At 39.1% G+C, this 27,082-nt stretch overlaps 1 protein-coding gene across 1 annotated transcript; it reads left to right on the top strand.

Moving 5' to 3' along the window:
• Window positions 1–3,445: 3,445 nt before the first annotated feature.
• Window positions 3,446–19,763, top strand: naa30 (N-alpha-acetyltransferase 30, NatC catalytic subunit). The gene is made up of 4 exons (XM_057822657.1): window positions 3,446–4,318; window positions 8,687–8,810; window positions 9,050–9,105; window positions 17,752–19,763. Exons 1-4 carry the CDS (start codon window positions 3,647–3,649, stop codon window positions 17,887–17,889), a joined length of 990 nt encoding a protein of 329 aa, XP_057678640.1. The 5' UTR covers window positions 3,446–3,646; the 3' UTR covers window positions 17,890–19,763.
• Window positions 19,764–27,082: the final 7,319 nt, after the last annotated feature.

Genomic DNA, 27,082 nt, shown 5'->3' with positions numbered 1-27,082 from the left:
TTAAAGCAGTAGACCTCTCAGGAAAGCTTTGATGTAGAGATCCTTCCTAGCGAACCTAAGTAACTTTTTTTTTAAATCTAAAATGCTCCTAAACCGGCAAAATCTTAACTTAAACCTTTCTTTAAATGATGAAACAGTTTTAAAACTTACACATGTTGAAAGTAGACAGAAGGGAACTAATGCAATAACGGGAGCAATTTTAACAACTTTAACGGTTGATTCACAACTTTAAATGACTTCAACACATAGCAAAGGTTACTGTCTAGTTATCGCAATATCCTTGCGTCTAGTTAAGTGGAGGGTAAAGAATTGGGCTAGGGCCAACTGTCCCCCAAACCCTTTAAACTTCACATTGCGTGACCTGTTTTTTTTTTGTTTTTGTTTTTGTTTTTTTTTTTGGAGAAAAAAAAAAGAAAATTATCACTAGTTACTTTGCCAAGTAACTAATTACTCTTACATTCAGGTAACTGAGTTACTAACGCAATTACTTTTTGGGAGAAGTAATTTGTAACTGTAATTAATTACTTTTTAAAAGTAAAATTAACAACACTGGGCATAAGTAAACCAGCAAGCACTGTCAGCATCATGTAAGGTGGCATACCTAGCAAAGGAGCTGATACTGCCTGCAGCAAAAATAAAAACTGTCCCTCCATCCAATGACAGTGTCATTTTTGTTCTATTAATTTTTGTTTTTTTCGGTCTAACTGTTTGGTATATTATCCTGTTGAGTTAATGTTGCTAATCAATTTGAATTTTTTATTATTTATTGATTTTACAACATTTCAATTTTCAGTATCGAACGGTCAAAAAATCTTTCTTGAGTGTATTTTTACAGTATAGATGTGTTTTTTGTTGTTGTTGTTTTTTTACACTTTATGCTAAGTTGATCTATATTATTTTTTGCATTTAATATTAAAAAGAACACAATGTTGTGCAGAGGTGTACTTTTAATAATAAGAATTTTATATACAAATGATACTACAGTATATTTACAGTGACGGCAGAGAGTTGGGGTGGCGCGGAACGTTTACGTCTTCATGTGGGGGGCAAAACAGAAAATAATTGAGAAGCACTGCATTAGCAGAACAAATGTGCACAAAGCCCAGGTGCGATGACCATAAACAGGAGCCCCCGAGTCGACCGTCCGATTGATGGGAGTTTGGGGGATTTACCCATGTCATGGCTTTCACACATGGAGAGATGTCCCAGAAACAACTCGGGGGGGGGGGGGGGGGGGCACTTTCAGAGACTTGACCCGTGTTGGCGACTTGGCACTCTGTGCGGGGAGGGTGGCTGGCGAGATTTTATAACCTGGACATTACATCATTTTTGGTCGGCATCGGTAACAAGATAAACCACACTTTTCCCAAAGAAGTTACTTATTGTTACTCAGCCAGTACACATTTCCAATAAAATGATATAAAACACACGGTTTGATTTATATAGTTCTTAGGGCTGTCAAAATTATCGTGTTAACGGGCGGTAATTAATTTTTTTAATTAATCACGTTAAAATATTTGACGCAATTAACGCACAAGCCCCGCTCAGACAGATTTAAATGACAGTAGAGTGAAATGCCCACTTGTTAATTGTGTTTTATGGAGTTTTGCCGCCCTCTGCTGGCGCGTGAGTGTGACTGATTTTATAGGCTTCAGCACCTATGAGCATTGTGTAAGTAATTATTGACATCAACAATGGCGGGCTACTAGTTTATTTTTTGATTGAAAATTTTACAAATTTCATTAAAACGAAAACATTAAGAGGGGTTTTAATATAAAATTTATATAACTTGTTTTAACATTTATCTTTTAAGAACTACAAGTCTTTCTATCCATGGATCGCGTTAACAGAATGTTAATAATGTTAATGCCATCTTGCTGATTTATTGTTATAATAAACAAATACAGTCCTTATGTACCGTATGTTGAATGTATATATCCATCTTGTGTCTTATCTTTCCATTCAAACAATAATTTACAGAAAAATATGGCATATTTTATAGATGGTTTGAATTGCGATTAATTACGATTAATTAATTTTTAAGATGTAATTAACTCGATTAAAAATTTGAATCGTTTGACAGCCCTAATAATCATACCTGTTAAGTTGTAGAAATTGCAAATAGGGAGATTTCTGTTTGCCAACCCCGATGACGCGTGCGCGCGCGACAATCACTAAGACAAAATTTTTTTTCAAGTTCATTTTGGTCACAACACTTGTGTAAAAATTAACTACACTGTCAAAGAACCTCTTTTTGGTGGCATCAGAGATAGTCTTCAACTTGCTCCATGTATTGTCTGGCATCATGTGATACTGCTATGTTGCCTGTGTCATGCCAGTTCTCCTTGTTCCTGTAATCAACATCTAGGATATCCTCAGCTTTCCTGATCACATCCATTTGCACAAATTTGGACATCAGCTTCCTCAGCAGCCTCTTCATCTCATCAACCATCACTCCAATTAGGGTTCCGTCAGACTAAATCAACAAGATTAAAAACATTAATTACATCATTTAGAAAATTAATTTGTTTTTAAAAGTATCTTTGTCATGGCAGTTTTTTAATTGAATTGTAACCTAGAATTGAAACTTTATATTTTTTGTTTCAGCACAGTAATAATGATATAATGTAATAAAGTGTATAGTATACACTTTAGCTTTAGCATAATAGCGAATCTAAATGATTAAACTTCAAGTAAGTAACGATATGCTTTCTCACTTAAATTCATATATTGTGGGGGTAGGACCGCAGTGGTTTAATATTCCATGATGTTTGATCCACGAAAACACAGAGTAAAGCAGCGACTTCTTCCTCATCGTTCTCCCATCATTAGCTCTAATGCTATTAGCATTAGGCTAGTTAGCTATCGCTGGCAGGTAAGACTTACGGCAATTACGTTGACGAACGTCGTTTTTCCCGAATACTGGAGGCCGACCAGGGTCAGCTCCATCTCTTCCTTCCAAAATAAAGACTTGAACCAGTCTAAAAGCCGGTTTATTAGTGCCAGCATCTTGGGAAGTCGGTGGTGCTTCGCCTCTTCCTACCCTGTCAGATGATTGGTTGGGCTTTTCCAGCTCTGAAGGGGAGTGAGGGCGGGGAAGTCGGAGACGGCCAGGCTATTCGTTGTTGGTCACTTTCCGAATCGGGCCGAATGGTATCGTTACAAAACGGTGACAAACAAAAACGTAAAAAAAAAAAAAAAAAAAAAAAAAAAAAAAAAAAGACATTTTTGGAAAATCGGGAGATTTGGCTTTCTAATCGTGAGGCGTGAGCATTGGGGTCAAAATCGGGAGTCTCCCGACCAAATCGTGAAACTTAACAGGTCTGAATAATTCTCTTTTAAGACACTCGTCGAGGTGCAAAGCATCTCTCTGAAGCGTGTTGCGGCACTGTCGTAAAACGTCACCATGCGGCAGTGTTGCAATGGCCTTTGCTGCGACAGCACTTTGCGGCAGCAGGGAGAGCTCGAGGAGAAAGCAAGCGAAGAACGTCGCCGCCTCGCGAGCCCTTTCCCCCGCAATAATCCGCGGATTTTCGCCACTTCGGGCGCATCGACCCCCGCGGCGTTGTCGTATCCCCGCTTGGCGTCGTGAATGAGCTTGTGTCCGACGTTTCCCAAGCGCGAGTCGCCACCTTGATGCGGCGGGATGGCCACAGTGCCGCCTGGGCCTAGTAGCGCACTGCCCGCATCCCCGGCTGAAAGTGCCCCTTTCCCCGGGGCTGGGGCCGAGGACGGAGGGCCGCGTCGCCCCGGGGAGGACTCCGCGTCCGGAAAACCGCTCGCCCAAGACGAGAAGACGGTCAAGAAGAAGCCGAAAAACATGCTAACTCGAGCTAGCCCACCGGCGTTGCACCTGAAAATGCCAGCCGGGGAACAGCAGCAGCAGCTCAACGGTTTGGCCGCTAGCCCCGCGGAGGAGCCTGGGGGAGCACCGGCGGACGGCTGTGACAGCGGCGACGACGACGACGGGACCCCGAACTGCCAACGTGAAGGCCCTCGCTCCAAAAACGGCCGCCACTCGCCGCTTGTTAACAATAGCATGAACGGAATGCCGGCCCGGACGAGAACTCAGGCGGCGACGCTCGCTTCCGAGAGCTCCGGAGACTCGGAACAGCCGCAGCCGCCCTCGGACGAGCTCGCCCGGCTGGAGTTGGGCAGCTTGCCGGGGGAAGAGACCCATGACATTTGTTACGTGCGCTACGAGTCCGAGCTACAGATGCCGTGGATCATGAGACTGATCACCAAGGACTTGTCTGAGCCTTACTCCATTTACACGTACAGGTACTTCATCCATAACTGGCCGCAGCTTTGCTTCCTGGTAAGTGACCATTCCATTCAAGCACCTGCTTTATTTATTATTGTATTATTCGCCAGTGACGATGTTGATGGTCCTTTAGTGACATTTTGCTGACATTGACGGTGCTAGACGTCCAATCCCTTTAGACTGGGAAAGGTGGCAGGAATATGTCGATTAGACGTCTATCGCTGTCAATGACAATGAAACACTAACATTCTTGGATTGGACGTTGCCATTCCTTCAGGTAAACTTTTTTTTCTGGGATGTACATTCATGTGAAAAAATTAGGACACACCATGAAATATTCAGTTCTTTATTAAGAAATGTTCACGGATCTTGTCTTTCTTTATCTCTGGAAAAGAAAGTGATTGAATTGTGGTTAAACAACAAAAAAAATAAGGGTTTTACTCATTAAACCAAATATATCAACAAAAAATGCATATTCTAACTGAGGAAAAAGTTAGCACACCCTACTACCTAATAGCTAGTGTTACCCCCTTTGGCTCAAATAACTTCAGTGAGACGCTTTTTGTACCCATCTACTAGTCTTTGACATCTGTCTGAAGAAAGTTTGCCCCACTCGACGCAGAATATTTTCAGCTGTGAGATGTTTGAGGGGTTTCTTGCATGTACAGCCAGTTTCAAGTCATCCCACAGCATCTCAGTGGGATTAAGTTCTGAGCTTTGACTCGGCCATTTCATGACTCTCAAATTCTTCCTTTTCAGCCAGTCCTTGGTGGATTAACTGGTATGTTTTGGATCATTGTCATGTTGCCGAGTCTAATTTTGCTTCAGCTTTCATTTTTTTCGCAGATGATCTCATATGTTTCTCAAGCACCTTCTGATACACGATAGAATTCATGGCGGATTCTATGATGGTGAGCTGGCCAGGTCCTGCTGTAGCAAAGCATCCCCAAACCATGACACTTCCACCTCCATGCTGCATAGTTGGTATGAGGTTCTTTTCCTGGAATGCTGCATTGGGTTTACGCCAAACATGTCCTCTGTTCTGGTGTCCAAATAATTCAATTTTAGATTAATCTGTCCAAATAACATAAATCCTGGTCTTTGTCTACATTCGTTCTGGCAAACTTCAGTCTGGCCTTCATGTTTTTCTTGGAGAGTAAAGGTTTCCTCCTTGCACACCTCCCATGAAGGTTAAACTTGTGAAGTCTTTTTCTGATTTTAGAGGCATGTACTTTCACATCAACAGTAGCAAGAGCCTACTGTAGGTCCCATGATGACATTTTAGTTTTTTTTTTTAAGACTTCTTTTAGCATCTTGCGGTTTGCTCTCAGGGTGAACATGCTTGGACGGCCAGACCCGGCATGCTGGCAGTTGTTTTGAATGTCCTCCACTTGTAGACTATTTTCCGAACAGTGGAATGGCTGATTTTATATTCTTTTGAGATCTTTTGAATTCCCATACCAGACTCATAAGCGTCTGCAATCTTCTTTCTGAATGCCTCAGACAGCTCTTTTGATCTCACCATGGTGTTTTCTCTCACTTCAACATTAAGGGGCACACCAAACTAAATGTGAGGTTTAAATAAGGCAAGCCTCCTTCAAAACACTGGGTAATGATGTTCGAATCATGTGTACCCGTTGTGATACACTTGTGTGTGATTTTAGCCATTTTAAGTGGGATTGAATTTGGGGGTGTCCTATTTTATTCCTCAACAGAAATTGCATTTATTTAAAATTACATCTTACAGAGTTATAAAATGTCTTTTTTTTTCAGTTTTAATTGTTTAGTTCTATTACTTGAATCTCTCAACATTGTTAAAATTGATATTAATTATCCATATGACCAAATATTTTAGAAAACACACAGGCTTCCATAGGGTGTCCTAATTTTTTCACATAACTGTAAGTGGTTGAATTTAGTTACCCATTTCTTTTCACTACAAGCTGTTGTACATTTAGTTCTGTGCTTATCGTTAGTGTTTACCTTTTTGACTTATCACTTGGGCAGTTCTGCAAGTGTTTCTTATGCAAAAATCAAAATGTGGAATAAGTGTTTGTGTGTGCTTGTCTTACTTTTGGACCAAATTTTTCACAACCTTTAATGTATGTCATATTTTTAAATATGAGAACTACCTTCTAGATTATTCTGGTTTAGAGGAACGAATTCTATATTTTTCCTTGGCCCTCATTCGTTTAGTCACTTGCGAAAACTCAGCGTCTGACACAACCAGTTTGACCACAATGTATGTCAAAAGGGGTTGACGTTCCGATTCAAGCCTCGACAACATTCTCAGAATGCACTTCAAGGTTTCCCCCGTAAATCTTGCAAAGTCTGGTGGTGGAGAAGCGTACTAGCAGCTCACCATATTTTTGAAAAATTAATCAATTATAATCTTAAACGTAGAGTCTTGTGAAAACGCATAATCTTGTAATGAAGTTTTCATAATTCAGAGCAATGGCAGGGAGCTGGGACAAGCTTGTTCACATATTGACCGTAAAATTTTGCTGTTGCGCCTTCAACCGTAACGCCAGATGTGGTCAAAATGTGGTTAATTTATGCATACTACCTATCTTTTGTAGTAGGTGTCAAGAGAAGCCTGGCGGCCCCTCAGGTTTATTAACAGGGGTTCGTGCAGGTCCTTGAAAATGCTTGGATTTTACTGTCGTGTTTTCAAGGTTTGAAAAATGCTTGAAAGTCCTTGAAAATGCTTGGACGTGTTAGGCACGGCAAAAAAAAACAAAACAACCCAAGCTACTAAAATCTTCAATTAGAATCGTGTCTTCGTTAGCTCACTGGTTGCCATTGACGGCGGTCGACGTCCAGTTCATTTTGACTGGATTGGACATCTCGCGTTGTCAATTCGCAGCCAGTCTTGTGGGCATTTACAGGTTACTTCCTGTTCATTTTAGGGAATTTACAGTTTTCTTTTGTGTTAATTTAGGGACATTTTTGAGTCACTTCCTTTTCAGTAACTCAAAATCAACAGCACGTGACTTGTAAATGCCTCAAAATCAACAGGAAATTATGTAAAATGCCCTAAATGGAACTCATTGCCTGGCATTGGCTGCCATAGACGTCCAATCCTTTTGAAGGGATGGCAGCAAATGAACGAATGTAGAGGATGTCTACTAGTGATAAACTCATTCCAATTCACAGCAGAAGAAAGATAATAGCTTGTTTTCTGTTCATTAGTTGTTTTGTAGAATATCGTACAATGATTTCCTGACCCATGTATCGAAAATTTTTCAAATTGAGCTCGAAAGTCCTTAAAATGTGCTTGAATTTGGCATTGAAAAAGGTGTACAGACCTTCTGTCATGCTCTGGGGGAAAGTTGTAAGTAGGGTTGCTCCGATCATGTTTTTTTGCTCCCGAGCCAATCCCGATCGTTTTAGCTCGAGTATCTGCCGATCCCGATATTTCCCGATCTGATTGCTTCTTGCTCCCGATTCAATTCCAATCATTCCCGATAATTTTTCCCCATCATATACATTTTGGCAATGCATTAAGAAAAAAATGAATAAAACTCGAATACATACATTCAACATACATTACATAAGTACTGTATTTGTTTATTATGACAATAAATCAAGATGGCATTTACATGATTAACATTCTTTCTGTGAGAGGGATCCACCGATAGAAAGACTTGCAATTCTTAAAGGATACATGTGACTTTGTATATTGTGACTAAATATTGCCATCTAATGTATTTGTTGAGCTTTCAGTAAATGATACTGTAGCCATTTAACTGTTCTGCCCAAATGCATGATGGGAAGTGCAACCATGACTGTGCGTAGTGGCACCAATTGATATATCTTCTCTGCGTTGGGATTTAACATAGGGTGTTAAGAAAAAGATCAACTACTTCCGTTCTTCCCCAAATTGCTTCCTACGATATTTCTTATTGTTGAGAGAGGGATTGTAAGGCTTTAGCCAATTAAAAAACGGTTCCAAAGACTGCCAAAATCCACTCTACTCATTTTACGCTGCCTTTTAGCTCTATATATAGGTAAAACGGCGCCATTATAGATTGAACGCGACAATGCGTGAGTGGGTCGTGCAGCGCATGCGTTAATTGCGTAAAATATTTTAACGTGATTAATAAAAAAAAAATTAATTACCGCCGTTAACGCGATAAATTTGATCGCCCTACTTTAAGCCAAAACTAAAGACTCTGGATGAGTATAAGACATTTTGTCTGTAACGTTAAATACAATTAGAAAATGATTTAATTAAAAAATATATATATTAAAAAAAGGCATGTCCGATATTTTTTTGCCGATTCCGATACTTTGAAAATGACGTGATCGGACTCTATCGATCGGCATCCCGATCGATCGGGACATCTTTAGTTGTAAGGGTGTCAAAACTTGATGTTTTTTTTTTGTTTGTTTGTTTTTTTTTTTGCGTGTTTCGGGCAGGCCATGGTGAAGCAAGAGTGCGTCGGCGCTATCGTGTGTAAGCTGGACATGCACAAGAAGATGTTCCGGCGCGGCTACATCGCCATGCTAGCCGTCGACTCCAAACACAGAAGGAAAAGCATCGGTGAGGACAAAAACAGTCTTTCATGCTTATTAATAGCTATTTACACTCGTTTTCAGTCATAAAATCGAGTGGCTGTCGTTTCTCTAGTTTGCTAGCTAGATGGTTTCTGTTCTTTAGCTTGCGTTCTACACAATCTTGTTTCTCATTGTTTTGGTACATTTCTCCTTAGCGTGGTCAGTCCGCAATGTTGTCACGTGTCCACTTTCCCGTCCCTTGAGACCTTGATCTTATGTTGTCAGGTACTAATCTGGTCAAGAAGGCCATCTACGCCATGGTGGAGGGCGACTGCGACGAGGTAAGTACGCACTCCAAAAATCAAACTAATTTATTTGTTGTACAGTGTGCTGCTGCCACACCAGGGGGGAAAAAGCCCTCTACCATTTTTTCCGCCAATGACTGAGATTGTTGAAGTGGGAGTGATTGTTGAAAGCGTTTGAATTCCGTTTGGATTGGACGGCTGTAGCTGTCTCTGGCACTGAAAGGGTGTCATGCTGGCTATGGATGTGCTGTGTTTGTATTTATATACGTATGTGCTGTGGTTGTTATGAGGGCCGCAGCTATCGATTATTTAAGTAATACGATTAATACATAAATTAATTTGAATAATCGAGTAATTGGATTAGGAAAATTGAATGCGTTTTAGAATACATTTTAGCTGCACTTTCAAAAAAGCATTAAATTCGAACACAAAATAGAATTCCCGAGTGCCTTTCGGGTTTTTGTAAAGGGCTATAGAAATAAATTTGATTGATTCATTGTTTTTTCCCAAAAATATGCAATCACAAGAGCAAGAAATGTATTTACAAATAAAATACCCGAGCGTAACGTCAGTGTTAAAAACAAATCAATAAATGAGGATCGGTGTATAACAAAAGAAGATTTGGCTAACTTGCATAGCAAAAGTCCGCTAGCATAAATGCTTTAAAATGATAACTACTTTTTTTTTTTAAACAATGCTCTCAACTAGGGCTGCAGCTATGGATTATTTTAGTAGTTGATTAACCGATGAAGTACCGTATTGGCCCGAATATAAGACGGCCCTGATTATAAGACGACCATCTCTTTTTCAAGACTCAAGTTTGAAAAAAGACTTTTTGAACACCACATTAATTTTTATACAGAAAATAATTACAGCACATCTGAAACAAATGATTATAACAATATATTTGAGAGAAAAAGCAAGTTATTTTGCCTCATTCAAATCTTAATATCTGAACATTTAAATATGTAAACTAAAGTGCAATCACATTTGTAAATGAATGGCTTTTGGTTTTTGAAATGTAAATAAACCAATCTATTGTGATAACGCAACAAAATTGCAAGAACTGCATTAACCATCAAAGTGAAGTCTAACTGTAACTATAGTCTTGAAACAAATCTGAATAAGGAAAACATTGCAATATAATAATGCAAACTGGTTAAACTTGAGAGTAGCTGAGATCTGTCATGACAGAACATCGCTTCAATGATATCTGGCGCCATCTAGCGTCATAAATGGGTATAATGTCTAGACCGCGAATATAAGACGGCCCTTACTTTTTCAGTCTTATTTCAATGCAAAAAACACAGTCTTATATTCGGGCCAATACGGTCGTTAGTTCGAATAATCGAGTAATCAGATATGGAACATAAGAAATTAAAATACCTGAGCTGAGCCTCAAACAGTATTAAAAAAAAAAAAAGGATCTATGTACAACAAAAAATTAATTGGCTAAAGTCCGCTAGCTTATAAGCTATAATATGCTATCTTTTTTTCTTTACAATGCTCTTCACGAATGGTCCAGACACGTCCAGACACAAAAAAAACCCCAAAACGGCCAAATATACCTATAAACTAAATTACGAGTGTATTAACAAACCATTTGCTCAAACAAAAACTTAGCTTATGTTGGATCCGCCCAAATCAATAAAACTAAATGCAAGCACTTTCAAAACCAACCATTACAACGCCACTTTAACTAAACGAAAACTCGAAGTGGCAAAATTAATTTGAGTCTTTTTTTTTTTCTAATCGAATACTCGAGTCAATCGTTGCAGCACTGTTCTCAAAAAAATCGTTTTAACACACATTTCCGCAAAAAAAAAAAAAAAAAATACTGCTAAATATACCTCTAAACTAAATTATGAATGCATAAACTATCATATTACCTCAGACAAAAACTTACAACCTTATGTTGGTCTTAACAGGGAGCAGCTGGATCCAGCCATGTTAGATGAGTTATGTCATATTCATTGTTGCAGGGCAGTGTATCAACACAATTCAATAAAACCAAATGCAAACACTTTCACAACAAACCACTACAACGTCAATCTAATTACACAAATCTTCGAAGCAGCAAAATTCGATTCGAAGCTTTTTTCTAATCGATTTACTCGAGTTAATCGATTAAGCGTTGCAGCACTAGTTGTTAGTAAGGGAAGGAAATTGATCATGAAAACACCCATTGACAGCAATAGACGGCAATCTATTTCAACTGGGAGGGGCTGGAAGCGATCGAATGATTGATATTTCTTGCCGTCAGTGGCAGCCAAGGCGTTAATGTCGAGAATTTTATTCAGTGTGGAAAATGTATCCAACTTTTGTAATATGAAACGGAATAGGTGATTACATTTTGGAGTCATTAGGTCAAAGGTAGTAAAGGTCAAAAAAGGAATTGCGCGGGAACTTGATAACGGATTAGCCTATATAACTCAAAATTTGCAGAGTAGGCGTTATGATTAGAAAATGATTAGAAAAGATCAAAGGTCACAGAGGTTAGCAGTCTGGCGATGCTTTGAATTTGGCTGCCTATGCAGAAGTCTGCTCTCAGAGTGCTTTGGGTTTTTTTCCCCTTTGTTTTTTTAGTTTAACCCTTTGATTTTGCTTGTCTTTGATGTTGCCTTTTATATATCAAAGAAAGAATTGTTTACAATAGTTCATTTTTTCAGGACACAAATCGTTTTCTTCACTGACCAATTACTGTATACCAACATTTTCAGCCCATAAAGACAACAAAAAATCCAAAATTTGTAATATTGATGTCCTATTGACAATCTAACATGCTCAACGAGCTGTTTTGAACCTTGATTGTATTTCTTCAACTGTAAAAATTAGCATTTAACAGATAAAATATCAGACTGAATAGTTTAATATGTGATCATTCAATAGAAACAGCAGGTTTTTGACCATTATACATACTATGACCAAAACAGGTTATATCATTCTCTTCGTCGAGTTGTTGAAATAAAGCAAAATTCAGTAAACAAACCTTGGCACCAACAACCCAGCACAAGTAATATGCATTACACTGCTGGCCAGAAGTATTGGCACCCCTGAAATTCAGTCAGCTAATGCTCAATTTCTCCCAGAAAATGATTGCAATTACAAATGCTTTGGTTGTAATGTCTTCATTTATTTTGCTTGCAATGAAAAAAACAAAAACGCAAATTGAAAAAAAAAAAAATCATGATCATTTTACTCAAAACTCCAAAAATGGGCCGGACAAAAGTATTGGCACCCTCAGCCTAATACTTGGTAGCACAACCTTTAGACAAAATAACTGCGAACAACCGCTTCCGGTATCCATCGATGAGTTTCTTACAATGCTCAACTGGAATTTTAGACCATTCTTCTTTGGCCAACTGCTCCAGATCTCTTAGATTTGAAGGATGCCTTCTCCAAACTGCCATTTTCAGGTCCCTCCACAGATGTTCTATGGGATTCAGGTCTGGACGCATTGCTTGCCACTTTAGAAGTCTCCAGTGCTTTCTCTCAAACCATTTTCTAGTGCTTTTTGAAGTGTGTTTTTGGTCATTGTCTTGTGGAAGACCCATGACCTCTGAGGGAGACCCAGCTTTCTCACACTGGGCCCTACATTGTGTTGCAAAATTTGTTGGTAGTCTTCAGACTTCATAATGCCATGCACACAATCAAGTGGTCCAATGCCAGAGGTAGCAAAGCAACCCCAAAACATCAGGGAACCTCCGCCATGTTTGACTGTGGGGACCGTGTTCTTTTCTTTGAAGGCCTCTTTTTTTTTTTCCTGTCACCTCTATGTTGATACGTTTTCCCAAAAAGCTCTAGTTTTGTCTCATCTGACCAGAGAACATTCTTCCAAAACGTTTTTGGGTTTTTCAGGTAAGTTTTGGCAAACTCCAGCCTGGCTTTTTTATGTCCCTGGGACAGAAGTGGGGTCTTCCTGGATATCCTCCCATAGCGTCATGTTTCATTCAGATGGCGACGGATAGGACGGGTTGACACTGTTGTACCCTCAGACTGCGGGACAGCTCGAACTTGTTTGGATGTTAGTCGAGGTTCTTTATCCACCATCCGCACAATCTTTCGTTGAAATCTCTTGTCAGTTTTTCTTTTCGGTTCACATCTAGGGAGGTTAGCCACAGTGCCATGGGTTTTACACTTATTGATGACTCTGCGCACGGTAGACACAGGAACATTCAGGTCTTTGGAGATGGACTTGTAGCCTTGACATTGCCCATGCTTCCTCCCAATTTTGCGTCTTAAGTCCTCAGACAGTTCTTTGGTCTTCTTTCTTTTCTCCATGCTCAGTGTGGTACACACAAGGAAACAGGACAGAGGTTGAATCCACTTTAATCCATTTTAACTGACTGAAAGTGTGATTTAGTTATCGCCACCACCTGTTATGTGTGTAACAGGATCTGTTAATTAGACAAATTAGGAACTCTATGTCAATGGCTTTTCCAAAAAGCTCTACTTTAGTCTCATCTGATCAGAGAACATTCCTCCAAAACGTTTTTGGCTTTCTCAGGTAAGTTTTGGCAAACTCCAGCCTGGCTTTTTTATGTCTCTGGGTCAGAAGTGGGGTCTTCCTGGTTATCCTACCATAGAGTCCCTTTTTATGACGTCGCTGACGGATAGTACAGGTTCAGACTGTTGTATCCTTGGACTGCGGGACAGCTTGAACATCTTTGTATGTTACTCGAGGTTCTTTATCCACCATCCGCACAATCTTTCGTTTAAATCTCTCGTCCGTTTTTCTATTCCGTCCACATCTAGGAAGGTCACGATACGATAAGATTTGCGATACAATGCTCACGATAACGATGATCTGACGATATGGCGATACAACTATTATCGATACATTGGTCAGGAAATCATTCTAGGATATTCTACAAACAACTAATAAACAGAAAAGCAAGCTTCTACTGTGAATTAGATAGAGTTTATCACAAGTAGACGTCCAATCCATTTGAATTCAACACTTCAATCGGGTTGAACGTCTATGGCCTTCAGTGGCAGCCAATGCCAGGTAATGAGGTAATTTTGGGCCAGTTAAGGTCATTTACCTGTCAGTTACAGTTCAGTTACTTCCTGTTGATTTCGGGGTGTTTTATGGGTACTTCCTGTTTATTTTGAGTTACAGAACAGGAAGTGACCAGGGAATCGCCCAAATGAATCGGCAGTGACTCAAACTCATGAGGAAATGACCTGTAAATGCCCTAAAATGAACCGTAAGTGACCTGTAAATGCCCTGAAAATCAGACCGAATGACTGAATTCTCTGGTTTCGAATGAACAAAGGTTCCCAGTCTAAATGGATCGGGCGTCGTGCACCGTCAATGCAGCCTTAGAGTTAACTGAGACACTATTATGGTGGAAGATTTTGGTAACAACTTTTTGAATCCTTTTTATTTTTTTGACGTTGACACCTTTTTAAAATGGTCTCTCGATTCTTGGCAGGAGCATATCGATAACCTTTTGGGACACAAAGTATCACGATATATCACCATTTCGATATTTTGTCACACCTCTATTAGCCGCAGTGCCATGGACTTTACATCTATTGACGACACTGCGCACGATAGACACAGGAACATTCACGTCTTTGGAGATGGACTTGTAGCCTTGAGATTGCCGATGCTTCTTCACAATTTTGCTCCTCAAGTCCTCAGACAGTTCTTTAGTCTTCTTTTCTCAATGCTCAATGTGGTACACACAAGGACACAGGACAGAGGTTGAGTCAACTTTAATCCATTTTAAGTGGCTGCAAGTGTGATTTAGTTATTGCCACCACCTGTTATGTGCCACAGGTAAGTAACAGGTACTGTAAATTATACAAATTGGAGAAACATCACATGATTTTTCAAAGGGTGCCAATACTTTTGTCCGGCCCATTTTTGGAGTTTTGTGTAAAATGATAATGATTTTAAAAAATTTCCGTTCTTTTTTGTGTTTTTTCATTGCAAGTAAACTAAATGAAGATGTTACTACCAATACATTTGTAATTGCAATCATCTTCTGGGAGAAATTGAGCATTATCTGACAGAATTGCAGGGGTGCCAAATGCCAATTAGAGGCGTGCGAAATTTCCGATTCTTAGATTATTCGCGATTCGGCCGTGGAAGATTCAAGAAAGATTCACAAACATCCAAATTCCGATTATTGAATTATACCAGGTAAAGCGGAAGTAAAACTCAGTAGGCGCGGTCTTTGGGACGCAAGGAAGAACGGACTGAGAGTAAATATCATGTTCAACTCATGCCGCTAGATAAATAAAACAATCATACCTGAACGCGGCCGACAGCCACTACAAACAACGCCCAGTTGCTAGTTGCTACAAACATACGGCTACAGTAGATATCATATACAGAGCCTTGCAAAAGTATTCAGCCCCCTTGAACCTTGCAACCTTTCGACACATTTCAGGCTTCAAACATAAAGATATAAAATTTTAATTTTTTGTCAAGAATCAACAACAAGTGGGACACAATCGTGAGGTGGAGCAACATTTATTGGATAATTTAAACTTTTTTAACAAATAAAAAACTGAAAAGTGGGGCGTGCAATATTATTCGGCCCCCTTGCGTTAATACTTTGTAGCGCCACCTTTTTCTCCAATTACAGCTGCAAGTCGCTTGGGGTATGTTTCTATCAGTTTTGCACATCGAGAGACTGACATTCTTGCCCATTCTTCCTTGCAAAACAGCTCGAGCTCAGTGAGGTTGGATGGAGAGTGTTTGTGAACAGCAGTCTTCAGCTCTTTCCACAGATTCTCGATTGGATTCAGGTCTGGACTTTGACTTGGCCATTCTAACACCTGGGTACGTTTATTTTTTAACCATTCCATTGTAGATTTGGCTTTATGTTTTGGATCATTGTCCTGTTGGAAGATAAATCTCCGTCCCAGTCTCAGGTCTTGTGCAGATACCAACAGGTTTTCTTCCAGAATGTTCCTGTATTTGGCTGCATCCATCTTCCCGTCAATTTTAACCATCTTCCCTGTCCCTGCTGAAGCAGGCCCAAACCATGATGCTGCCACCACCATGTTTGACAGTGGGGATGGTGTGTTCAGGGTGATGAGCTGTGTTGCTTTTACGCCAAACATACCGTTTTGCATTGTGGCCAAAAAGTTCAATTTTGGTTTCATCTGACCAGAGCACCTTCTTCCACATGTTTGGTGTGTCTCCCAGGTGGCTTGTGGCAAACTTTAAACGAGACTTTTTATGGATATCTTTGAGAAATGGATTTCTTCTTGCCACTCTTCCAAAAAGGCCACATTTGTGCAGTGTACGACTGATTGTTGTCCTATGGACAGACTCTCCCACCTCAGCTGTAGATCTCTGCAGTTCATCCAGAGTGATCATGGGCCTCTTGGCTGCTTCTCTGATCAGTTTTCTCCTTGTTTGAGAAGAAAGTTTGGAAGGACGGCCGGGTCTTGGTAGATTTGCAGTGGTCTGATGCGCCTTCCATTTCAATATGATGGCTTGCACAGTGCTCCTTGAGATGTTTAAAGCTTGGGAAATCTTTTTGTATCCAAATCCGGCTTTAAACTTCTCCACAACAGTATCTCGGACCTGCTTGGTGTGTTCCTTGGTTTTCATAATGCTCTCTGCACTTTAAACAGAACACTGAGACTATCACAGAGCAGGTGCATTTATACGGAGACTTGATTACACACAGGTGGATTCTATTTATCATCATCGGTCATTTAGGACAACATTGGATCATTCAGAGATCCTCACTGAACTTCTGGAGTGAGTTTGCTGCACTGAAAGTAAAGGGGCCGAATAATATTGCACGCCCCACTTTTCAGTTTTTTATTTGTTAAAAAAGTTGAAATTATCCAATAAATGTTGTTCCACTTCACGATTGTGTCCCACTTGTTGTTGATTCTTGACAAAAAAATTAAATTTCATATCTTTATGTTTGAAGCCTGAAATGTGGCGAAAGGTTGCAAGATTCAAGGGGGCCGAATACTTTTGCAAGGCACTGTATATGTACAACTAGATGCAAAATGACAGACGGCGGTGTTAGAACATGTATTATTGAACAGAGATGCGAAATGACAGACTTGCCGGCGTTAGTAAACAGCCGCCATCTTAAAGCAGTAGACTTCTCGAGACGGCTCTTTTGTAGCAAACCTAATTAACTTTTTATCTAAAATACTCCTAAATTGGCAAAATCTTGTCTTGAATCTATCTTTAAATGATAAAACAGTTTAAAAACTTTGACATGTCAAAAGTAGACAGAAGGGAAATTATGGACTAACGGGAGCAATTTTAACAACTGTAACGGTTGATTCACAACATTAAATTAATTGAATGTAGTTTAAAGCTGCTGATACAGAATGGGGACCGGAATATTTTATTTACTGTTATTTTTGTATATTTGTTTACTGTCATATGTTAACTTGATACCGGAAATAGTAGTTTGGTTTAGCCTGAGAGGATTAAAAAAAAAAAAAAAAAAGGAGGGGGGTGCATCAATAATCGTTTTACAATCGAATCGGAGCCTCTGAATCGTAATCGATTCGTTAGATGCCCAAAGAATCCCAGCTCTAGTGCCAATACGTTTGGCCAGTAGTGTATGTTTAATGTGAAATATATCGATCTTGATTTTTTTTTTTTCCCCTGGTGTGACAGAACTTCGCATCACTCAATTCATGTTATTTTAATAATGCGTTGGCACTCTTCCCTCTCCGCAGGTGGTCCTGGAGACGGAAATCACCAACAAGTCCGCGTTAAAGCTATACGAGAATTTAGGTTTTGTTCGAGACAAGCGGCTCTTCAGATACTACCTGAACGGCGTGGACGCGCTCAGGCTCAAACTGTGGCTACGTTGATGTGGCCCCGTGACCCGCAAGAGGGACGGACAGACTGTCGAGCCTGCCTAATTTACACATACACACAAATACGTATGCATCCATACACGCACATACACTATTCTTACTCTCCAGATTTTCCATGAAGGCCCCACTTTCTCCCATCATGAAAATTAATGGAGGCGGCGAGGAGGTTTCCAGAGTCTCTGGACGACCTTGATGATGTTTTTCGACCTTCAGACTTTTGGCGAGGACGCACGTACGCCCGGACGGAAGAAAAACAAGTAAGCGAGGGGCTCCGAAGCCCCTCGAACTTAACGGTGGAGTTTATTTTTGTGTTTTTTTTTTTTTTTTGTTTTTTTTTTAAATCCTCGTTGGGGTCAAAACTGCATACGTACACGCGTGTGCGTTTGACTGCCTGTTTGCGTGTGCGTGGAAGTTTCCTATGTTTATGAGTTCCCCTTTACGTCCACTTGGTGGTGCTGTTTCCGCCGTCACGTCTCCCGAGGACCGAAGCCTGTGTCGAGTTTATTTTCTTGTTTGCGTGTTCCGAATCACTCCACGAGCACCTCAAAGCTTACCTCCACTTTTAAACAGCTGATTTTTCATTTTTTTGGACAAAGTCCTGCCATCTCCCACACGTTGAAATGCACTGCCAACACCCGCCAAGGCCCCAAAAAAAAGTCATACAAATTGAATCCAATTGTGTAACTATGCAGATACACACCGATGTTCCGCGTCACGTGCGCTTCAAAAATTGTTCATCTCAGACAAAAATCTGCATGACACTTCTTAAAGAAAACTGCGCTGTTTTGCTTTTTCCTTTAAAACAACAAACGTCAAATGCACTTGTTTGGGAATTGTGGTGTGTTTGTCCTATTTTCACTTCAGGTTTTCATCTTGATTAGTTTGTTTGTAGTTGACTTGAAAAGAGACGAAGGTTTTTCATTGACGTTTCCACTTGATAGAAATAAAACACAATTTACTTTTGTGTTAAGGACGTTAAAATATAATCTCAATTTACCTCCGTGAAGTTAACTTACCTCCGTGATTGCCCCCCCCCCCCCCCCATCAGACGCAAATTTTAAGAAAAAATTTGTAATTCTGTGCTGCTATCGTTTTTGAGGTATCAATTATTCTTTTATAGGTCAATCTGAGGTCAACCAGCCCCCCAGTTTGATTAAAAATGGCTAAAAATTTCAATAAAAAAGTTTCAGTCATTTGTGCTGCAAATTTTTTTTTGCGTTGCTATCGTGTTTGTGTGACGATGTCGCGCTCATTTATTGCAAAATGGACCCGAAATGGTACATTCTTTTATGCTACGTTTGTGCTGTAAAATGTTTGATTTTGATATCATTTTACAGATATTCGAGTGATGACGTCAATCGCTGCACCGCCGTCTTCGCTGACTAAGCGTCCCAACCCTCGCAATAACGGAGGGGTGTCACAAGTAGTGCAAAAGAATTGCACCCCTTTGGATCCATTTTGCAGTAAATGGGGGGGCTTGAGATATTAATTTCGAGTGATGACATGACTCGCAGCCCACCCATTCCTGCATAATGGACCGGAATTGGTGCAAGTGGAAGATGATGATGATAGACATATTTTAAAAAGAATGGATTTCCAAATGTTGCTATGACGTACAGTTGTGGTCAAATGTTTACATACACTTGTGAAGAACATAATGTCATGGCTCTCTTGAGTTTCCAGTTATTTCTACAACTCAGATTTTTCTCCGATAGAGTGATTGGAACAGATACTTCTTTGTCACAAACATTCGTGAAGTTTGGTTCTTTTATGATTTTATTATGGGTTAACAGAAAAAGTGATGAAATCTGCTGGGTCAAAAATATACATACATGGATCTGAAAAAGCGAATCATTGACTTGAACAAGTCAGGAAAGTCACTTGGAGCCATTTCAAAGCAGCTGCAGGTCCCAAGAGCAACAGTGCAAACAATTGTAAGTATAAAGTGCATGGCACTGTTTTGTCACTGCCACGATCAGGAAGAAAACGCAAGCTATCACCCGCTGCTGAGAGAAAATTGATCAGGAGGGTGAAGATTCAACCGAGAATCACCAAAAAGCAGATCTGCCAAGAATTAGAAGCTGCTGGAACACAGGTGTCAGTGTCCACAGTCAAGCGTGTTCTGCATCTCCATGGACTGAGAGACTGCCGTGCAAGAAGGAAGCCCTTGCTCCACAAGCGGCACCTTAAGACTCGACTGAAGTTTGCTGCTGATCACATGGACAAAGATAAGACCTTCTGGAGGAAAGTTTTGTGGTCAGACGAAACAAAAATCGAGCTGTTTGGCCACAATGCCCAGCAAAATGTTTGGAGGAGAAAAGGTGAGGCCTTTAACCCCAAGTACACCATGCCTACCGTCATGCACGGTGGTGGTAGTATTATGCTGTGGGGCTGTTTTGCTACCAATGGAACTGGTGCTTTACAGAGAGTAAATGGGATAATGAAGAAGGAGGATTACCTTCAAATTCTTCAAGATAACCTAAAGTCATCAGCCTGAAGATTGGGTCTTGGGCGCAGTTGGGTGTTCCAACAGGACAATGACCCCAAACACACATCAAAAGTGGTAATGGAATGGCTAAATCAGGCTAGAATTAAGGTTTTCCAATGGCCTTCCCAAAGTCCTGACTTAAACTTGTGGACAATGCTGAAGAAACAAGTCCATGTCAGAAAGCCATCAAATTTAACTGAACTGCACCAATTCTGTCAAGAGGGAGTGGTCAAAGATTCAACCAGAAGCTTGTGGATGGCTACCAAAAGCGCCTAATTGAAGTGAAAATGGCCAAGGGACATGTTACCAAATATTAGCGCTGCTGTATGTATATTTTTGACCCAGCAGATTTGCTCACTTTTTTCTGTTCACCCATAATAAAGTCATAAGAGAACCAAACTTCATGAATGTTTTTTGTGACAAAGAAGTGTCTGTTCCAAACACTCTATCAGAGAAAAATCAGAGTTGTAGAAATAACTGGAAACTCAAGAGAGCCATGACATTATGTTCTTCACATGTTTATGTAAACTTTTGACCACAACTGTAGCTTTCAGCTGCTACACTAGCACTAAAAAAGCTTGCCAGAAGCTCTTCAGACTTACTCAATAACCCAGAATTTTATAGATAATCAGGACTCCATCTGATACTATATGCAGCTACAAAATAACTATTTTAAATGGATGGGCATCCACTATTTGCTATGACAAGAGAACGCGATGCAGGCGTTGATTAGCCGTTTTCAACTGGCATTCGGAGGACGTTATTGCCACAGTATGCAAATACAAAGCTGCTATACAAGGGCTAGCACTTGATGTGAGAGGATTTTATCCACTTCAAGTTTAAAAGGCAAATTAAAGTAGATTATGTATCTTTGCAAATGTAGGGACCTGTTTTTTTTTTTAACATTCAGACAACATGAGTTGATGTTGATGCATGTTTATCTGGTTCATAAATATATTTTTGATCAATCAAATATTTCTGTGTAATACTGTATCTATGTAAAAATCCAATGTTACGATATGAACACCTGCGGCTTCTAGTCAAGTACGGCATATGTGTCGATTTATTTCTAAAATTTTGTGAAATTTGGCTGTTGTGGCTGATAATCAGGTGCGCTTTTTGTAGTCCAGGAATTGCGGTAAATACATTGCACATTGCCCAAAAAATTTTTTTAAAAAGTAAATCGCAGATTTTGATTATCGCAGTGAGGGGGTGTCCCCATTAACTGCGAAAAACGAGGGATCACTATCTCAAAAACGATAGCAACACAAATTTTTACAACACAAAAAATTGACACCAATTTTAATTAAAAATGGGGGTCTGGTTGACCTCAGACTGACCGATAAAAGAGTTAATATCTCAAAAATTATAGCAGCACAAACGAATGACATCATTTTTCTATAAATTTTGCATCTGGTGGGGGGGGCGCAACTTCCATGGAAAATAATTATACAATAATACAGTCAGACTTAGCAACATTAACAATATGAGGAAACATTTTTATTTCACTTAAAAAATGAGCACATGACAAGATCATTTTTATTAAGGTACTAAAAGTTTGGGTAACACTTTATTTGGCACTGGGTTCATAAGACTGTCATAATTATGACATGACACTGTCATGAGTATTCATGAATGCTTATAAGGAAAACATCACTTTTGAAAGTATGTAAAAGATGCGGATTGGTTAAAGTGGAAGTTTAGAATTTTTTTACATCAGGCTTAATCTTCAAGTTAGCAAGGGTTTAATTTAGGGCTGCAGCTATCAAGTATTTTAGTAGTCGATTAATCGATGGACTAGTTCACAGGTGTCAAACCGATTCCAGAAAGGGCCAAGTGGGTGCAGGTTTGCTTTCCAACCAATGAAGAGGACACCTTTTCACCAATCAGATCTTTTACATGTGTAATCAGTTAAACTTTGTCAGGTGCTGCTTGTTTCAGTAGGAATATTCATTGGTTAAACTCTCTGCACGGTATCTGTTGGAACAAAATCCAGCACCCACTTGGCCCTTTCTGGAATCGGTTTGACACCTGTGGACTAATTAATTCGATTAATCAAGTAATCGGATAAGGAACATGAACATTTAAAATACCTGAGCTGAGCGTCAAACGGTATAATTTTTTTTTAAAATGAGGATGTATGTACAACAAAAGAACATTTGGCTAACTTACACAGAAAAAGGCCACTAGCTTAAATGCTAGTTTTTTGAAAAAAAAATTTTTTTTTTTTTACAATGCTCTTAACAAATGGTTCAGACACATATTCCCACAAAAACCGGCTAAATAACCCAATAAACTAAATTAAGAATATATTAAAAAAAACATCAGCTCAAACAAAAACTTTGCTTACATTGGTCTTAACAGGGAGCGGTTGGATTCAGCCATGTGAAAAGAGGCAGACCAGAGGGCAGTGTATCTACCCTCATCAATAAAACTAAATGCAAACACTTTCAAAACAAACCATTACAACGCCACTTTAATTCAACAAATACTTGAAGCAACAAAATTTAATTCGAATATTTTTTTCTAATCGAATACTCGAGTTAATCGATTAATCGTTGCAGCACAAGTTTAATTAGTGGAGTTGATTTCAACAAATTACCTGTAGTGTGTTCGTTTTAGGGCTCCGGAGTTGCTAGGCTAGCGCAAGTCAATTGGGCAGACTTAGCATTGCAATAAAAACAACATATGCACACATGAAAATCATCGATGACCCATGCAATCAATTGTGTTGGCTATGTTTTCAGGATAAAGTTATTAAAACTTAGCATTGCATGTCAGTAATTGCAGTATGAACAGCAACACTTGTAATCCAGAAGGCTCTGCAGTGGAGCAGCGCGGAGTGATATCACATCGGGTTTTTTCAGCGTTGATTTTTTTTTGGTCGTAGCCAGCAGCAAGTAACCATTTTATATTGTTCCTCATAGGGAATTTGTGGAAACTTTTCTTTGCCCATTTCTTCTGTCTGATTCCACGCCTCTAAAGGCACATTTCGCCATGTTAACTCAGCAAACTGATGCTGCATTCAAGGAAGGTGGGAAGTCAAGTTTCCGACCTCCGATCTGGAAAAATATCATTGGAACGCCTCCACTATTTGATCGCTTACCAGAAGGCAGGTTTGCTGGAGGTCAAAACGTCTTTTGATGGCAAAAAATAAAAAACAAACTTGGCGCGATCAGCCATCTTTGCTGTTTACATTCGCTTGGAACGCTTTGAGGTCGCAACTTGTACCGTCCCACCTTCTTCGAATGCACCGTGAGCGCACAAGTGGTATTATTACGCATCTAAAAAAAAAAATAGTCCTGCAGAATGAAACAAATTACGGCAGTTTTTTTGAGACATTGTTTTGGCTGCATAGGTGTTTTGGAACAATGATTTGCATTTGGAATTTATTTGACTATGTTGGATCTGTTCGTAGATCTGTATCTTTTTTTTATTGGCATGCTAAATCAGCTCATTGACTCGCGCTAGCTTAGCCACTCCGGAGCCCTGAAACTAACAACTTACAAATGGCAGGGAATTTGTTGAAATCAACTCTACCAACTACCGTATTGGGCCGAATATAAGACTACCCCCTCTATTTCAAGACTCAAGTTTGAAAAAAGACTTTTTGAACACTAAATCAATTTTTATACAGAAAATAATTACAGTACAGCAGAAACAAATGATAACATTATATTTGAGAGAAAAAGCATGTTATTTTGCCTCATTCAAATCTTAACATCTGAACATTTAAATATGTAAACTAAAGTGCAATCACATTCGTAAATGAATGGCTTCTGGTTTTTGAAATGTAAATAAACCAATCTATTGTGATAAAACAACAAAATTGCAATAACTGCATTAACCATCAAAGTAAAGTCTAACTGTAGTCTTGAAACAAATCTGAATAAGGAAAAACATTGCAATAAAATAATGCAAACTGGTTAAACTTGAGAGGAGCTGAAATCTGTCATGACAGAACATCGCGTCAATGATATCTGGCGCCATCTAGCGTCGTGAATGGGTATAATTGTCTAGACCGCAAATATAAGACGACCCCCTCTTTTTCAGTCTTATTTCAATGCAAAAAACACCGTCTTATATTCAGGCCAATACGGTAATTAAAACCCCGCTACCTCAAAGATTAAGCCTAATATAAAAAATTCTGAACTTCTGCTTTAGATGGAGTTAATGACATAATGACATCTGTCATTAAGCATTCATGACATGTGACATGCTCATGACAGTGTCATGTCCTAATTATGACAGTCATATGAACCCACCATTAAAGTGTTATCAGTGTTTGCCCTAATTCTAAAATATTTATAATTTTCTGCTAAATTTCAGTGTTAAAAAAAACTATTTCATGAAAAAAAAAAATCTTAATTTCAATTTCTATCATATTGTAATGACTATTTTTGCAACGTTTGCAATGCAAAAATTCTATTCCAAGACGTTATTCGTTAAGAATACAAACAATTGATCAAAATTGCTCCTTTTCATTTTTATTTGTTTTAATAATTGTTTTCCGCTCCGTCGAGTTTGGAAACTTTTTGCGATTCATTTAGAATATGCAAAATGGCCTCCTGCCTGTGTGCTTTCACCTTGCCGATATGCTGCCAAAATCTAGAAACGCGAGGAAAAAAATGACCATTTTTTTCAATCGCAATTTATCCTGTTTGTGTTGTTTTTTTGGCGACTTTTTGAAACGGTGTTTACTTTGTTTTTGTTTTTTTGGGGGGCTACGTGAACCGTCTACCGCGCGTCCATTTGACAAAAAGCTGGAATCTTTCATCGGCTGCCATTGACAGGCAATTAATTAAATACGCGTGTTTTTTCCCGAAAGCTGTGAAGCAGGCAGTGCTTTTTGGGGAAGGGGGGCATTACAGCCTGAGAGCATCTGACTGAAGGGCTTTGTTGTGTTTATCATTAAAAAAAAAAAAAAAATCGTGAACCACCCTAAAACGCCATCAACGCCGTGTTGAATAAGAAGCAAAAATCCGATATTTGCTGTTGTTTTTCTGCATGTCAGATTTGTTTTAGTCCCCTCCCTTTTTTATTTGGATTTGGGAAATATCCAATAACTTTTTATTTAATGTGGAGAAGAGAAGACAAAAAAAAAAAAAGAACACAGAAATAAATTATTTGATTTTTTTAATGCTGTACACCGGACTGGTCTAATTTATTTTACATGAGTCGCACTGCATTTTGGTTTCTTTTATTCTTTTGTTTTGGGAAAACACAGAAAAGTGTTATTTAAAAAAAAAAATTAAGGGATGTCCCGAGCCGATGACATGATCGGAAATCGTGCCATTTTTCAGTTGATCAGGTTTTTAATTAAATGCACTTGTTTTTCTGCTTCATGCTCGTACAGTGCCACAGCCTCTCACTCTCGATCCTGCAAAGCAATGCGGCCAAACTGTCCAGCTTGTGTTTGGTACTTAATGATGATTGACAGTTTTGTGGCTTTGATCATAGACTTCACTCTCAACTGACGGGACATGGGCCTCGTGGCCGATCCTAGGGGGCCTATTTTCAAAAACCTTAAAATTCAAACTTTTTCAAAACCAAAGCTGCTGGCGACCTAAAACCAAAACAGGCACGTCTCTTAGGCATATGTGAGTCTCCATGAGCAGCGACTTCAAAAAAGTAGTTCCCTAATAATACCGATTATTTTTCTATACAAGTATGACAGAACATGGCGACAAAAATGGCTATAAAATTCCCAAATTTTACATTATAAGCACAAAAAGCTCCAAATGCAGAGATAATCGCCTATATTTTCAGGATCACTAGCAATGTTTAAACATCTTTTTGCCCAAAATAGCAACTTAATTTTTAAAAATGTATTTATTATTTTATTATTTATTTTATATGTTTTCAACAGTTAATAAACCACTCAATTTTCAGTTTAGATACTTGAGGAAAGCATGTGGAATCATCTTAATTTTACTCAACAAAAGCAAAATTTGCATTTTTCTAAATACAATCACAACTTATTTAGGTTGAATTCCGATCTTACTATTGCCTAACATCATTTTTAGATTGAAATGTTACACGTAAAATAATTATTTTGTATGATTGCAGAAATGTCTAAATTACTACTTTTTTGCCTCCCCAAAAGAACGGCAGTTGGCTGAAAATTACCTGATCATTTGAATGTAAACTTATGTTACTGTGTATGAATACAACATAGCGGCCATCACAAAATAAAGAGCTTTTTCAGTTGAAAAGTCTTGTAAATAAATGCGTACATTTCTATAAGTATGAACATAGAACAGCCTAGATTCTTGGTTCAAAGCAAAAAAAAAAAATTGGGCCGTTATCATTCATTTTACATAAATATTTCAAGCTATAATTACGCTTTTGTGTAAATCCAACGCAGGGCCGGCCTAGGCCATTTGGGGGCCCTAAGCAAAATAATGCAAAGGGGCCCATATTTTTGGCCCACCATTTCGTCACAGTGTACTGTGAAACCCATACATGCAATCCAAGCCATACGTCCATATTTTGTATATTAATCAGATTGTGTTGCACTGCATACTTCAAACTTCTCACCCCAAATGATTGTCAGTACTTACAGTAGGTAGCGCCAAACCTTTTTCTAAAAGAGGAAAGAAAGAAGTTAAGGAAGAACTTATATTTTTTTAAGCTTGTAATCAAGTATCAAAACTCACAAAAGTCAAATAAAGCAAACTGTAGTAAACAAAATAGAAT

The sequence above is a fragment of the Corythoichthys intestinalis genome, chromosome 19, assembly GCF_030265065.1.
Source record: "Corythoichthys intestinalis isolate RoL2023-P3 chromosome 19, ASM3026506v1, whole genome shotgun sequence".
NCBI lineage: Eukaryota > Metazoa > Chordata > Actinopteri > Syngnathiformes > Syngnathidae > Corythoichthys > Corythoichthys intestinalis.
This window is presented reverse-complemented; position numbering and strand designations above follow the sequence as displayed.